This window comes from Falco rusticolus, chromosome 7 (genome assembly GCF_015220075.1).
Source record: "Falco rusticolus isolate bFalRus1 chromosome 7, bFalRus1.pri, whole genome shotgun sequence".
Taxonomy (NCBI): Eukaryota; Metazoa; Chordata; class Aves; order Falconiformes; family Falconidae; genus Falco; species Falco rusticolus.
Window position 1 is genome coordinate 28,521,504 of NC_051193.1, and position 15,901 is coordinate 28,537,404.

The 15,901-nt window shown below is 39.2% G+C and overlaps 1 protein-coding gene across 1 annotated transcript; it reads left to right on the forward strand.

Moving 5' to 3' along the window:
* Nucleotides 1–2,980: 2,980 nt before the first annotated feature.
* LOC119150658 (inverted formin-2-like) lies at nucleotides 2,981–14,529 on the forward strand. The gene is made up of 8 exons (XM_037393273.1): nucleotides 2,981–3,143; nucleotides 4,182–4,282; nucleotides 5,524–5,594; nucleotides 5,688–5,795; nucleotides 6,379–6,449; nucleotides 7,996–8,116; nucleotides 8,712–8,870; nucleotides 13,342–14,529. Exons 2-8 carry the CDS (start codon nucleotides 4,204–4,206, stop codon nucleotides 13,450–13,452), a joined length of 720 nt encoding a protein of 239 aa, XP_037249170.1. The 5' UTR covers nucleotides 2,981–3,143; nucleotides 4,182–4,203; the 3' UTR covers nucleotides 13,453–14,529.
* The last annotated feature ends 1,372 nt before the right edge of the window (nucleotides 14,530–15,901 follow it).

A 15,901-nucleotide genomic window follows, 5' to 3' on the forward strand; every position in this document is an offset into this window, starting at 1 on the left:
CCTGCAGACCTTTGGGATGCTATCTGTAGGAGCTGCCACTCTTCTATAATTAACGTCCAGATTAATGAGTGTTATATTTCATTCATTCTCTGAAGTGTTTTCCCTTCCACAAATCACACTGCCTCGAAAGTATTCCTCTCTATCTGTGGTCCACCTTGAAGTGTTACTCTCTCCCAGAAAGCCGCTCCATGTGGACTATGATGCCAAGCAGCAGCAAGGGTGTTGTGGAGCCTGACTATGCAAGCCTGGAGCGACTTTTCTCTGTCCCACCAACAGCACCTAAGGAGAAAACTGGGCTAAAACCAGAGAAAACAAAAGAGGTACTCTAGACTGCTCGCTTTTGGTAGAGACTGGCAAAATTCTTCGAAGTGAAAAGCTTATTCATTCTTTATTGTTGTCAATTGTTTATAATAAGAAAGTTTGAAATATTTTTATATCCATTGCCTAAGTTTACCTTAAAGAAGCACAGGAGAAGTTTAGAATTAAACATGTTGAAGTAACTCTGCCGAGGGAAAGGTCTTCATCTGAGAGAGGGAGGACATGGGAATTTCAGTATTAATTCTTGTAAATTGGAATATTCTAGACAACTCAATTCCCTTCTCTATGCTTTTGCCTCTCTCTCTTTCTAAAATAGATCTAATGACCTGTACTGTTGTAAATAGCTATGAGTTTGATCAGTGACGATTATTACCAGAGAAGAAGGAATGTTGCCCAACAAACAAACAAAAGCTCTAAAATGTCTGTTAAAAATCAAGGTAAATGTATTTCTAGCTGACAGGGTTTTTTTCTTTTCACAGATCACATTCATAGGTCCAAAGAAAAGCCTCCTTCTGAGCATATTTCTGAAGCAATTTAAGTGGTAAGATTTGGAGCCTATCATCTGAACTACTTATTTTATGTGTCTATGTGTTTATTTAGACATTAAATGAAAAAAATTTACCAGAAATACTTAACAACCACTATCTTTCTTTAGCAAGGAGTGAACATTTTTCCTTTTTTTTTTCTTTTTTTTTTAACTAATGAAATGTGTCAGTCTCTTCCCAGACATTTAATATCATGTCTCAAACTGGTATTAAACCTAAAATGAACTACTAATTCCTAAAGAGACGGTATCAATAAATAACAGCAAAATCATGCGGAAACATATTTTTCTTTGTTATTATTGACATAAGTATCAACTGCCAGCAGCAACTATTAGTGAAGATTCCTGATTGGAAGTTTCAAGTTAGTGAACTGATTTTTAAGAAACCTCTCCAAGAGTTCAGATCCAAAATTGTATATGGGTTTTATTTGCAGTTTTTCTATAAATAGGAAATAGTTTCTACAATTAAACAAATGGAAATTTACCAAGTCATAGTCCTCATAGGAAGGGGGGGAGGAAACACAAGAAAGGAATCCGTACTAGTTCTTGGCAAAATACCTCTACTCTTCGATTCCCTGAAACTACTGCAGGATGAAGATAGATGTTCTGCTCTCTCTCTGCCCTTTGTGTAACAGCCTGTGTTACCAGGGCTTCAGAAAGAAACTCAGCCTAGAAGCTCTTTTGTGTTAAGAATAACTCAGAATCGGTCAGAGGGACTTTTTCTAACTTATTTTATTGTTTTTTCCATTGCAAACCACTTCTTCGTGGGGAAGAGCTGTGCATAGCCTAATCCAGTTGCTATTTCCTCTCTCTGCATGACTCCCTGGGCAGCACTTACGCCCTCCTGGGAGCAGCTGGTGACCGTGGGATCAGAGTTGAGCCCTGCTTGCACCCCCGAGGGATGAGGCTGTTCTGAGCCAGGTGCTGCCTCTGTCAGCGCTGGTGGCTGCAGGAAGCCAAGCTCTCCAGAGCCCAAACCAGAGCAGTCTGGACTCATTTCAAAGATATGTTGTCTGCCTAAGTTTCAGGCAAGGATTTTGGGTAAAACCTTCGGGGATCTTTATAAATGCTTCTCAGCAGGAGGAGAGCCGTTGTTTTTAGCCTTGGCTTTGCTGCAAGCAGTGGAGAATTTCAAAAGTAAATCTCTTCTCAGTGACGCTGGACACTCACAGGAAAATGAAAGCCTTCAGGGTTTGTTGTGTAAAGATGAACAAAGCCCGGAAAGCACAACTAAATTATGAGGAATATTGCTTTAGGCTTAAAAAAAATCCTTTGCTTTTTCATACCTCTACTGTACTTCTGAGGACTGAGATCCAAAAAGCAATGGGAGGCAAGTACATAAGAATGACTTCGTTTACTCTCACAGTGCTAGCTGAGAGATTGTTATGTTCTGTTTGTCAAGCTACTCCTCCCTACGCTGTTGCTCCATAGTACTTCTTTCTTTCCTACAGCTCCAATGAAGAGATTGTTGCCATGATTCAGAAAGGGGATAAATCAAAGTTCAATGCTGATCTGCTGAAGCAGCTACTTAAACTGCTACCTGAAGACCACGAGGTATCTATCAAATGCTTTATTCTGATTGAGTTTAGTGTGTTTTGTGCTCAGCTTGAAACACTTGCACTGCTAAAACAAGAAGTTATGACTGGATCCCACATCTTCCTGCACCATTTTGGACAATGACCTTCCCAGGCAGAGCGGTAGGAAGGTTGCCCCAGCAAGAGTCTGCCCTCTTTGCACAGAGGTTGGGCAACCCAACACAGTTGGAAGACCCAGCACAGATGAAGGCCAAGTACTGCTCGCTGTTCCCGTTATTATAATTAGGTGGATGAAGTACATGAGCATTTGTGGGTTTAGGTGATTAAAAAGCCTTTCAGAGCAGGTTTCAGTGAGGAGGAAGGACCCATCTTTTTAAAGGGATTGCTGGACTTCTATGGACTATAGCTTGCTGAATCTCTGCCTATAGATCAGGGATTCATCCTGCAAGATGCTGTACAGATGCAGATGACCTCCCAGTCAACCCAAAACCTACATGTTTGCCCTTGCAGACCAGTTATTAAATGGAATTTATTGTTCATCTGCCTCACTCCCATTGCCTGTGCACATAGCAAGTTCAGAAAATCCAGTTTCATGCCTGTGAAAAGCAATGAGCATCAGAAATATTTGTGTGGTTATTTTACTGTTTTATTCCCCATTAGATAAATAGCCTGAAATCTTTCAAAGAAGAAAAATCAAAACTAGCAAACACAGATCAGTTTTATCTCCATCTCTTAGAAGTTCCTAGGTAAGCCAAATTTTCCTTGTCTTCAACCCGCGAGTGTGGTTCTTGTAAGATTATTCCATAAGAATTAAGATCTGTTTCCTGTGAAGAGGGATGTTCCTGATATTCAGTCTTCAGAATAAATCATCTGACTGCTGTTTGTAGAGCTAGTTTGAGAAACTTTTCCTTTCAAAAGGCCAAAGAGGTTTTCAGACACCTTTTGCAAACTGCAGTTAAATTAATCTTGGTATTAAAAAAAAAATCTTGACTGTTGTACAGTTGTATGGCATGAAGTTGCAGACTGAATCCTGCCATCAGGCTGCTGATTCACTCCACCACTGGCTTAGATTCCAGTCTACCAAAGAGAGCCCACAAACCTGTGAGTGAATCACAGCAGCGCCTGTGCTTTCACCACCTCCCTCGTTTTTACCAAGTCAGATGAGGTGCACGCAGATAAATTTTCATGCTGTTCATAAAAACATGGTAATGTGTCATAATTCATAGCAATAGCCCTCCATAAATCTGATCAGTTGCCATGCCACAACCAGAGACATCTTTTTCAAAATGTCCTGGTGAAAATGTGGGTTTTCATCTTTTCAAACTTATAACTAGCTTGAAAAGTACTTTAGAAAATGTTTTCATGGTTCTTCCACAATATTAATCCATGATGAGGCATAAATATCATTAAAGGATACCACTGCAAAAATATTTTGAATTTCTTTTTTGGAATTTAAAAGGAGGAACAAAACTGCTGGCTAAGGCTGCCCAGGAACTGTAAAAAATTATGGCCTCATTATGCAAGGAAGTCACTGCCAGATGTCAGTGCAACACAGCTTTCTGAAAGAGGAGATAATTGTTTCTAGGACGCTTTTGGAAATATCTGAGTATTTGATTTATTTATAATTGAGTTCTCATGTCAGAGCATTAGAGAGGACATAACAATGCTGGTACTGCGCTTTGCCTAAAATAGGTGATTCTTTTGCTGAATACAAGGCAATTAATCAGGCCTGTGTGGAGGGTTTTGTGGTATTTGTTCAGGTTTTTTCCACTGATCTCTTTTAGCTACCAGTTACAGATTGAATGCATGCTGATTTGTGAGGAAACAAAAATTCTGCTGGAGTGTCTGTGGCCAAAAGCACAAGCCATCAGGACAGCCTGTGAAAGTAAGTACCTCGGTGCTGTGCCTATGCCCATGTTCAGTCATAGGAAGCCTCTCTTCTACTTCAATAGCATCAGTGGTAGTATATGCTATAATCTAATCAAAATTAAACTTCTAACTGCTGAATATGTACCAAACTTCAAAATGATTCTGCAGATTCCTGCTTCTAGAATTCATTCTGCAGAATTGCAATTCGTGCTGTCCTGCTCTGAAGGGGAGCTTCAGTTGACATGAATGACACAAACCTCTTTCCTCTCCATGGGTCTGCAGAGAAGAAAATTTCCTTTATGTCAATGCCAGATTCTGTTTGCCTATAGGTTAAACTTTTGTGTGAAGTGGAGGCTTTTGTCCATAACAATGAGTCGGTTCCAGTTTTTCCTCTAGTGCACACAGTTCACAGTCCAGTGTAGCTCTGTGTTGGAGTAGACCACAGTGATGTTCCAGAATCTGGTTTGGCTTCCAAAATGAACATCCCAGATGATGTTCACCAGTGTTTCAGGAACGCCCTCCACACAAAATTAACCTTGGTGTTAGTTTTAAATCAACTCTTTCTTGAAGTTACTCTTGGATTCTAGTTTCAGTTCAATGGTTTGAGGGAGTCATTAACCTGTTGAACATTTAAACTGCAAAACTTCTAAGTTTGCACATAAAACTTGGCTATACCTGGCTGTCTTGATGTCCATGCTATAGTTACTCTTTATTGTGTTGCAATCAACAGCGCTCTGCAGTCCCACCCTGTCATCCCCATCTCCCCTCCATCCTGTTGCATGGCACAGCATTTCTATTCTAGTTCTGCCAAAAACTTTATTTTACTCCAGATTTTCCTGTAAAATGCATTGCTTCTGGTTATCACTCTCACTAACAATGACACAGAGGCAAAATGCTCTTTGCTTTTCTTAACCTAGAATAATATGTGCTGGAAATGGGGGCTATAGACTTTTGCAAGCTTATACACTTTATCATATGTGGTTCTCCCTCACCAGGAGCTGCACAGATGACACATCTACCCCAAACTTGATGGGAAAACTAGTTTTCCATCTATTTGTAGAGAAGAGATCACAGTAGAAACATTCTGCTTCCATTCAGCAGATTTATTTCTGTACTGGTATATTTCTAAATCCATAACAAGGGCTTGACATAATACTGGATAAGAATTTTGTTACTCCCACTGTCAAACCTAAGGAAAATCCTATTTCAGACCATGTAATTTAATTTTTTGAAAATGTCTCTCTTTTTATTCTTCAGCACTTCTTACCAGTCACCGACTGCCAGTTTTCTGCCAATTGATTCTTAAAGTTGGAAACTTTATGAACTATGTAAGTAAATGATTTCTGTAATTGCTGTATTTCTAAAGATAATAGAAAACACAACTGGAAACTGAAGGAAGGACTTTTTTCTCTATTTTCTAGGGGCATCATACTGGAGATGCTGGAGGTTTTAAAATTAGTGCATTGCTCAGACTAACAGAAACAAAAGCAAACCAAAGCCATGTTAATTTGCTTCACCATATTTTGGAGGTACAAGAAAATTGTGAAATTATTCCTCTGTGTGTTGTCCTCAGATATTCATTCCCCAGAAACTAAGGGCCTTTGACCTCAGTAGCACCCTGCTGTAGGTATCTGGAGGGTGAGCCTCTGTGTGTGAAATATGATGAAAATTTTTCCACCACTCTCTATACAGATGGTATCAAATCCGTATGTAGTAATGTTTAGAGAGTTACACTGTTTCCTTTCTTAAGTTCACTTAACATGTCTGCTTGTGGTTTCCTTTTTCTTTTCCAATTGTGTTGGCATGTCTCCCAAACACATCTGTCAAGTTAAATTAATTTTAGTGGTATGAAGACAAAATCTCAGGTCAGCTTGCACACTGTGGCAGCACATGGGATGTAAGCCTGAGAAGTTAAAAGAGCCTTTTGCTTTCTTTTTAAATCCCTGTGGGTACCAACCTGAGAAAAAGAATGAATGAAACTAAATTTACCTCTATGTTTATAAGACTGAAAACTAAAGTGTTGATTTTTTAGTCCTGATGTTGTCCAGCTTAAAAACTTCCATACTCTTTGACTGAACTCTGCAAGGTAACCATTTTTCACTTTAATTTTAGGAGGCTGAAAAAAACCACACAGATCTGCTGCAGCTTCCCAGAGATCTTGATTTTGTTTCCACGGCAGCAGGGTAAGACATTGTTTGTTTTTGTCATGTATGAATTGCCAACCTCTTTAATGCCAACAAGGACCTGAGTCATTTTATGGTGGTGTAATAAGGTCACAGAAATTCTCTGCTGTAGGAGAGAGAGGTTCCCTTCTAACACCAAACAGTGCTGAGATTTATAAATCAACCTGTTTAAGACCTTTTTATGTGGAGCTCAGTGTGACTTGTCTTTTGGAGGAGTAAAACTGTATAAATAGTGAACTCTCACATTTTCAAGGATTGAGTTCTTCTTCCACATATTTCAATAGAAACCTATCTTTCTGGAAATCTCTCAGTCATATTCATGTGCAAGCCCATCAGGAGATACGTGCACAGACCTGGTCTAAGGAGGTAATGATTGGAGTGACTTACCGGCAATTGGGGAACCTTAGGAGTCCCCAAGCTGAGTATAAGCACAAGTTTCTAATATATGTGGGTAGAAAGAAAAAAGTCTGTTTCTGCAGACTTTCCTGCACGTGCCTGAAAGCCTCATGAGTCTAACATCAGCTCTTTCTGTTTAGCTCAGAAGAATCACATGGAGATATGTTAAACTACACAACATTTTCTTAATCCTGTTATGAAGTCATAGGAACTTTTCAATGTTTTAGATTTCCTTGTAACTAGAAGCAGGGGGTACCTTTTAAATCTGGAGATGGATTAACATTTTTTAAGAGGTTGCTAAATTATTTTTTAAAAGTATTTTTACTCAGTAATACAACAGAAAAGATGGCTTTTGTGAGTTTATCTGTGCAGAATTGAAGTTGGATGTTGTTTTGAAACATGAATCTTCTTTCAGGTTGTGTCATAATAGAAATACTTTTGTTACCTGAAGTTAAGTCTTGCTGGTCAATGATATAAATGTGCTCTTTCTTATAAAATAATTGCCCTCTAGTTTAGTCAAACTCTCAAACTTAGAAAATTGATTTGCTAATCAACCTGTGGAGAACTGTTTACAACGCAGATCCTGCAAAGGACTTTTCTAATGCTGCTCACATCTGGATGCACCATGAACCATCGCATCAGGTTTTGTTAATTCAGTATGTTTTATCTGGCAGAAAGAGCAGGTCAGAACCATAGAAGATGTTGGTTCAGCAATGTACCACGTGAGCTAAATGAACTCTGAGAGGAGACACGGTTTTGGACTATAAATAGATTACAGAGAAAAGGCAAAGAAGGAAAAGAACCAACTAAAGGACAGTATTGGCACAAGGGAGATGACTGCATGTTACCTATGAATAAAAATAGGCTGAAATTTTGGGGGGAATTTTTTGAATACTATGACAGTGAGGTTCTTCCACAGCCTGTCCAGGGAGGTAGTAAGGGCAAAAGCACAGATTCTTTCTTAGATGAGGGTTTGAGCACATACAAAAGGGTTTATATAAAGGAGAACTACTTGCAAAAGCAGGGTCAGGGTTGGGCAATTAATTCTACATTCATTTGCAGAGATGATACTGTTCATAATAATATTTTAACTCAATGAAAACAAAAGGCTCACCCCTTCAATTTATTGTCCCTTTTGTGGACCTTTCAGAATCCACTTTGACGTTATACGGGCTGAGGCAGGTACCAATTTCAGGAAACTGTTGGAAATAGAGAAGCGTTTGGTTTTGTCGACAGACGATTTAAAAATGCAGCATGCAGAATCTGTTCAAGTAGGTAACATGGGTGTGACACGCTTCCCATCCTTCTTCCTAAACACTTAAAATCTCTTCTTAAAGGCCCTGTAATTCAGGTTGCATATGGACATAGAGCTCTATGGGAAAGGGATCATAACTATACTCACCCGCACCCTGGTGGAAGGAGCATCCCAAATTTTCCTCCACTTCTGTAATGTGGTATTGTGATAAGGAAGCAGCTGAGGACCAGTCACCTTTGTGTGTGGGCACAAGAAAGGAAGGTCCTAAAAACTTAATGTAGGATGCAACTATAAATATGTACCCTGCAGTACAGAAATATGTTTTGTCTCACTGCCCTTTGGGGGGGGGGGGGGGGGGCGGGGCGCGGGGCCGGGGAATGTGAGCAGATACACTTTTTGTGTGTGTACATACATCCACACACCCTAGGCTTTCATGTTCTCAAAACAGGATCACTTAACTAAAGCTAAAATCCTGGTGCTGTATCTCCCCAATCTTCATTGTCAGTTTTAAAAAACCTGACTAATCTGTGTTAACTGGCTTGAGTCTTCTGGGCAGCTCAGAATATGCTGCTTCTAAATATATATAAATTGTATTGCCAACTGTGTCTCAGGGCAGCCTCGATGCTTCAAAGAGCCTGTTGAAGGAGTTTGCCACCATTGAAAAGAAGAAGAAAGAACTTGCTGATTATCTTTGTGAAGAAAAATTGTCTTTGGAAGATGTATTCAGCACAATGAAAACCTTCAGAGAGCTCTTCCTCAAGGCCTTACAGGTGGGTGTGCATTTGTGACTGTTTAGAAATAGTTCGAGAACTTTTTTTTTTTTTCAGCAACCAAGAATTTTTTTGTTCTTCTACTCCAAGCTGGGCTACCTAAACCCTGACTGCAGGAGTAAATGAAAGTAGCTGTTCATTTGCTTGCAACCTGCAACATGAAATGACCATGTGGGCAAATATAATTGGGGGTGGGGGATGAGTAGGGTGTTTTGGGGTTTGGGGTTTTTTTGCTATGGAGAGCTAAGAACCCTCTGAGTTGTTGTTCCCACTGTAAAATTATTAATCAGGCCTCAGTTCAATAGGAGCTCGGTGATGTGTGAAAGAATGAGCAACCTGACATGCTTTATAGCCTTCATAATAGGCAAAAGGTAAATTTGCCAACAGCCAGCCTAAGTTTACATGTAGGTATTTCATTGTACTGGCTAGTTCAAAAAATAGGTTTTTTGTTCCCCTCCAAAACCATGAATCTCCCAAGAGATTATATTTGGCACTTCATCAACTTATAAGACTTGACTCCTTGCAATAAGGAGTACAAAAACAGTAGCTTCACCGTAAAAGTTGTGTAGAGCACCTCCCAACTAGTAAGCCCCCAGTAAACCTCCACTTTGCATCCCCTACTACATACTTCAGACCTGAACTAATGTACTACCTCTAGGGTTTTCTTAATGCCAGGTGATAGTGGCTTCACATTTATATATTTTAACAGCAACAATCGTACGCCCTCCTGTGCTGGTTCCAGGAGAGGCCCGAACTGGATCTGTCTCCTATAGAGGGAATCATGCATATTACAAGTAGTACTGCAGTATTGCAAGAATGCAGACAACTATGAAGGGCAATGTCAAGGCAAGAGAGGCCAAAGGAGTGCTTTAGGGCAGATTGTAATTTCAGATGAAAATAAAGGAGCTTCTGAGGAAGTGTTGAAAGATGAAAAATATATCCTGTACGGTTCCCACTACCTGCTTCTCTTGTGAGGCACTGGACTTCAATTTTGCAAGCAATGCAACCCAGGCTCCAAAATGATGTGATAGCATGACAGTCTGGAAAATAAACCCTACAAACCCACAGATCCTTTGGCAATGCACTTGATCCTTAAGAGTTCCTAAAAGTCTAGGCAGGAAGGAAAGAATTAAGAGAGTGAAGAACATAATGGCTCAGTATCTGTGAGCTATACAGGAAAACTGCTGTGAAGGGTAAATCCAGCAACTGCAGTTCTTCAGAGAAACAGTCCCAATAAAGGTTATGTAATGTCCTAGTACAGCTGCAGAAGATTAAAACTACTTTTTTGGGTGCTGCTTGTTCACAGCCAGGTTGGAGCAATGAGAAAGAAGCTTCTTTCTATCTACCCAACATGTAAACTCCCTTTCATCCTATTTTTGGTTCCATTTCCCATCAGTCCCTTACCTCAAAGGTACCACAGCTGTTAGCCACACTGTATGCATCTGTTACCTCCATTGCAGACCTGTAATATAATCTCCTCTCCCTTCTTCCCTTGCTTTCTCCCGATAAGTGTTGTAAAGATACTGTCTGTGCTTGAAACAGCAACATGCTGGTAGGTTGAAGGTTTTAATTTTTAAAGCATCTTTTTGTTCTGTGATTTTGATTTTACACTAGAATCAGCCACATGCATCATCTCTTTCCAGTGTTGTTTGACATAAGCTTTATGGTTAAGGTGTAACTTTTATTTTGAGATGAGTCTTCCATGTAAAGCAGGTCTCTTAGCACTTCCAAAATTGTTAGTGCTATCCTTCCATTCTTGCATCAGCTAAGAAGCAAAATAATTTGATAAATAGTGATCCTTCATGGCTCCTAAGCTTACCTAGAGAGATTTTGAGTTTATTATTTCTTGGTTTAAACCAAATGTTTCTCCATTCCATAAGGATTCTTTATGGTCTGTTATCCTTCAGGTAACAAAAACTGAGCTACACAAATCAATTTACTACAATAAAAATCTGCCCTCTTCCTCTCCATCTACTTGAAGAGGTAAAAAAAACCCAAAAGTTTTTCAAACATCCAAATGATCCCCAAAACTGACATAGTGAAAAGAAACTGGTTTGTCACCCAGGGCTGATGACTGTCTCATCAATTCTCAAAAAATAAAAGGAGCAGATGGCAGGAGGAAGGAGACAGAAAATAGCTTCCCAGCTCAAAGATAAAAAAGAAGAATTTGAGATACACTGTGAACAGAGTTGTAAAATTGTGGGCAAAAGAAACACTGTGTGATTATAGGGGACTGGGAGAAACATTAGATTTCTCTTGGCACTTGCAGCTGTTTGAACAGGGGAGCTCCCAGCAAAGAGGCTGTCTAATCTCAGGAAAAGGGGGGAAAAAATGTTAAACAAGATTTGCTCTAGGAAGTACCCAGTTGATGACAGAGGTTATACAGGCAGCTTTGCACAGGGATAGTTCCTCTCAGTGCTTCCCCAGGATAACTGAGCTGGAACAGCTGCTCCTCAGTAGGGTGCATATGGTGTTGGAACAGGATGTGCTTTAGATAGTGTGGGGATAAACAGTTGTCATGGAGCATCTTTTAATTCAAAGATCAAGCAAGTATCTAACATCCCACAAAGAGCAAATCCAAAGTGACACCCCTCTTTCATTTAATATCATTCATACAGCTGCCTTCAATAACCCAGGAGATGGAGAAGGGATTGTGACTATTCATTCCTCTGCCTTGCTAGCACTTTACCTTGTTGGGCTTTCTTGTGTTGAAGTGACTCTTAAAAGTGTGTTTACATGGAATTGTTATATGTATATATATTTTTTTAATTGCTCTGAACAATTTGGTTCAGGCTTGCTCAATCCATAAATTTATTCCTAATGTAACTCAGTTTGTTCTCAGTACTCTCTGCATGTGCTGCTCAAGTAGCAGGACAACATGCCCCTCAATTCACCTCCTCTGTTCCTTGTGTTACAGAGACATTCCCCCAGGGCCCACAGATCTGCAAGTCTCTTAACAGCCATAACATCTCAAATTCCTGCTGTGTCTTAGTGTGATGTCTTTATCAGGCAAGCATGTAGGAGGCATACGGTGATGGAAGGCTTTTAGTCTCCATAGGACTTCACCGCCTGTACCTCATTCCTTCAGATGCACCTTTGATTCAGGGCAAATATATCCTTTTCTTTCTTTGTCATGAGTATACCATTTTTCTCCTGTTTTCTAGGCATCCAGTGAAGGTCCCCATAACCTTGAGCCTACAATGTTCCTATATTTCAGAGAGACTAACTATTAATGTTCGCAAGTCTTCTTTACTTGTCTGGAACTTTCTTTGGACCAAAGAATCCTAGGTTTTTGCTTTCTATAAAAGCTCTAAGAAACTTGTGCATGTTTCCTGGGGTGACTTCAGTACATCTAACGGAAATAGTGGCAGATAATCCACAGCAATCAACAAAATCTATCACTATACTGGGAAAATATCTTTCTGCTGCTAAATAAACACAAAGGAGACCTGACATGTCTCATCAAGAATCATATCTGCACCAAATAATCCACATCTTCCTGGAAATTATTAAATTTTATAATATCACACAGCAGCACCCTCCTCTTAACATCACAAATCTTTGACAGTAGGCCCAATACCTACTCATCTACCTACAACACACAGACTAGCTACTGACTGGTTGCAATCAAAAGCAGGCCAGCTTCCAGGTGGTGATGGCAATGTTCTGATGGTCATTGCAGCTCTGGAACAAGGGCTGCATAAGCTTTTAAGAAATGGCTTTTGTCATCTTGGTCCTTTGCTACAGTTGTCCCAGTTGTCCAGAACTATCCTCTCCTATGATTGTGCTACTTATCAAAAGCCAGAAATACTCTTTCACTGAGTAAGGGTCTTCCTTTATTAGGAGTAATTGTTAACTTCTTTCTCCTCTGTTAATCATATCACCTTGGTACCAGCAGCTCTGTGGAAAAGAGAGTCCTGCCTGCCTGCTTAAATCCCAACAGAATTTTGCAACTGCTATCAACCAACATCCAGCTTGGATTCTGCCACTGAACACTAGTGCAGAAATATAGCTGGCAAATTTAATGGGTCCCTGAACAGAAACTGTGAATTGCTGCTTGACACAGTTGAAGAGTTCCTGAAATTTCCGTTAGAAATCCCTGAATACAAACAACATAAAATCAAGGTTGCTATAGGATAAATCTCTAGAATAATAATTAAGCTAAACTAATGTTCTGTTTTGTGGACAAAGGGACTAATTGAGAAAAACGCATTTCAGTCCATAGTTGAACATTGCAGTTAAAGCTGATGAAATAGTTTGCTGGTAACATCATCATATGGAGAAGGTCCAAAGGATTGACCAGGAAGCTTTGTTCTGCTATTTACCCTCAAACCCCAGCAGCTGAGATTTTAGGTGTGCATAGGGCATAGTCAGAACAGTTATTCATTGCAAACTGAGAGTTTCTTAACCAGCTTTTCCTTCAGTAACTCTTTTTAAAATTTTTTTAATTTGTCATTCTGTCTGAATGCAGGAAAATCAAGAAAAGAAGGAGAAAGCTGCAAAGGCTGAGAAAAGGAAGAAACAGCTTAAAGGAGAAGATGCTAAAAGGCTAAAGGGAGAGTATGGAAACAGCAGTACATAAACAAAAATTAATTCTGGTTTTATTAGACAGTCTTTTGTTAATTAGGAAGATTTTACTTGTTTAGCTGTGGCTGATCTAACACAATGAGAGTGATTTGGCCATGGATGTTGTAGTAGTCAAGCAGATAGTATAGCAAGACATCAATTTTCAAGTGCATGGGAATACCTGGAAGAAAACATGATAGGGATGTTAGAAAAAATCACTCCCAATGAGCAAGGTATTACTATTTTGCTTAGAGGCGGTGATAGCCTGCTATTGCTCTGAATAGCTGTTGGAAGACTTTCAGGGATGTACGAAGTTGCACATACTTGAACTTCAAGCTGTGCTGTGTCACTGTGGTAGGCAAGTTGTGTCATGAGTTACTGTCACCACAACATTTGCTTTTCTCTGATTAGAGGTCTGATTCCTTAAAATGGTTATGCGTGTGCTTAAAGGAACATCTGTGCTTTGCTAAAGAATGGCTGATTGACATAAATGCAGAAAAGCATTTGCTGTGCTGGGCCTCCTGGGTGTCAAGCATTGCTAGTGCTAACATTGGCGCATGTGTGTTTTAAAATTTTATTTTGGCAAATACTTGTCATCCAGTTTTCTTGAAGATTTCAGCCAATAACGTTTGGTTATGATTCTTGATTCTTCAGATCACCACTGCAAAAATAGCATTAGTAACTCTGAGTAGAGTTCATGTAAATATTTCACTTGATTTTCACTCCTTGGAAAACTGGTTTTCCATGTATCTGGTGTCTAAATAAAGGGCCTTCTTTTAGCTGCTCTTTCACAATTACTCACCTTTAGAGATACATACTAAAAATACGTAAAATTCAATGAAAACTGACCAAAACAAAGTTTTCAATATTGTCTTGACAAGCTGTACTGCAAATGTATTTTACGTACTTTGCAATCATAACATGCTTAATGTAAAGCTGCAGATTAAAATAATAAAACTTTTTGCTGTAAATACAGAAAAGTTACTTATTATATGGTAAAATAAAATTATAAAGCAACATTCAGCAGCTGTCAGGATTAAAGGTGTGCTTCAACCCTGTGAGAAGAAGGAGCACCAGACCAGAATAACCTTCTGCATTTCCAACACACAGTTTAGATGGAAATACCCTTATTTTTGGTCCTTTGCGAGAAGGTAGATTTAATTCTTGGGATATAAACTTAAACATAACTAAGCATTTAGACTCTGAATTATTTCTCAGTACTTATTTTAGAAAACTGTATGTAATACTGATGACAATGAGAATCAGGCATTTTTTTAATTCTATTTTAATCTCTATCAGGATATGGTGACATGAATTACAGAGGGTATCAGATGGCAAGATGCTGGAAGTCAACATTCTTCAGACGATGTAAAACCTTGTTTTCTTTTTTCTTATCATATAATTAGCAAGTTATTTCCTGTATTTTCTGTACTTATTTTCTGAAGGAGGGAATGAAAAGACAGTAAATCTGGTGAAACCCTATTAGCATGTGCTAACGGGATTATCAAAGCCTGGTTCCATAAAGAATTAGGTACACCTTTAACTTCACACGTATCTCCCTTGGAGCCAGTGATACACAGCACACAGGGTCTCCTCCACACAAATCTTTAAGGCACCAATCCTACAGTCTTTGAAGCTCTGACCTTAACTCCAGTCACATGCTCTGTCAGTGTCACTGTCTGGTTTACCCAGTTGTCTGAGGATCATTTCTCTGCAGTTGACAGATCGGCTACGGACAGCACACAGCAGCAAAATCTCTCAGGGCAGGTAATAATCTTGCTCTCCTGAGGTCAAACAGAAGAGGTGAAGGTAGACACACCCGTCACTGATATATTAACAGATTACAAGGGAGGGCTTGCAGCTACTGAAACTGCTGAGAAATAAGCTGAGTCAGAAGTTCTTACCAAAATTCAAATGTATGGCATGATTAAGAACATATAGCAATATCCTACTTGATTCCACATATTAAAAACCTCCTTTCTGTGAATAAAATTTAAGATAGGATTTCCAAAATAATTTGGTGGCAGGGACTCAGACATCTATGGGTTTTTTTAACTCCTCTGAACATGTTTACATACATATTTACAGTAAGGTATTTTTTTCCCCCCTCTGCTTCATAATGGATTAAGCAACTATTCTGCTTTATTTTCTTCAGCCTCTGTTGCAGCAGTTTCTGTTACAGCGCATTTAAATTCTTCAGAAGAATTGTATCAGATACCTGCAAAGATCAATTCTATACGACATTTCATGAAAAATCTCATATAATATATTACAGTGCTATTTCAAGAGAAATAACATATAGGGGTTTCTTTAGCTAACCAAGTAGAAAAATGAGCTGCTGCTAATGGAAATCTGGGGACACAGCTTATGACCAATGTACGCAACAGAACAAAAACACTTAAGAATAAAATATAGAACTATGCAGTTAAATATCTGGCGAGAATTTGTGTATAACACTCTAATAC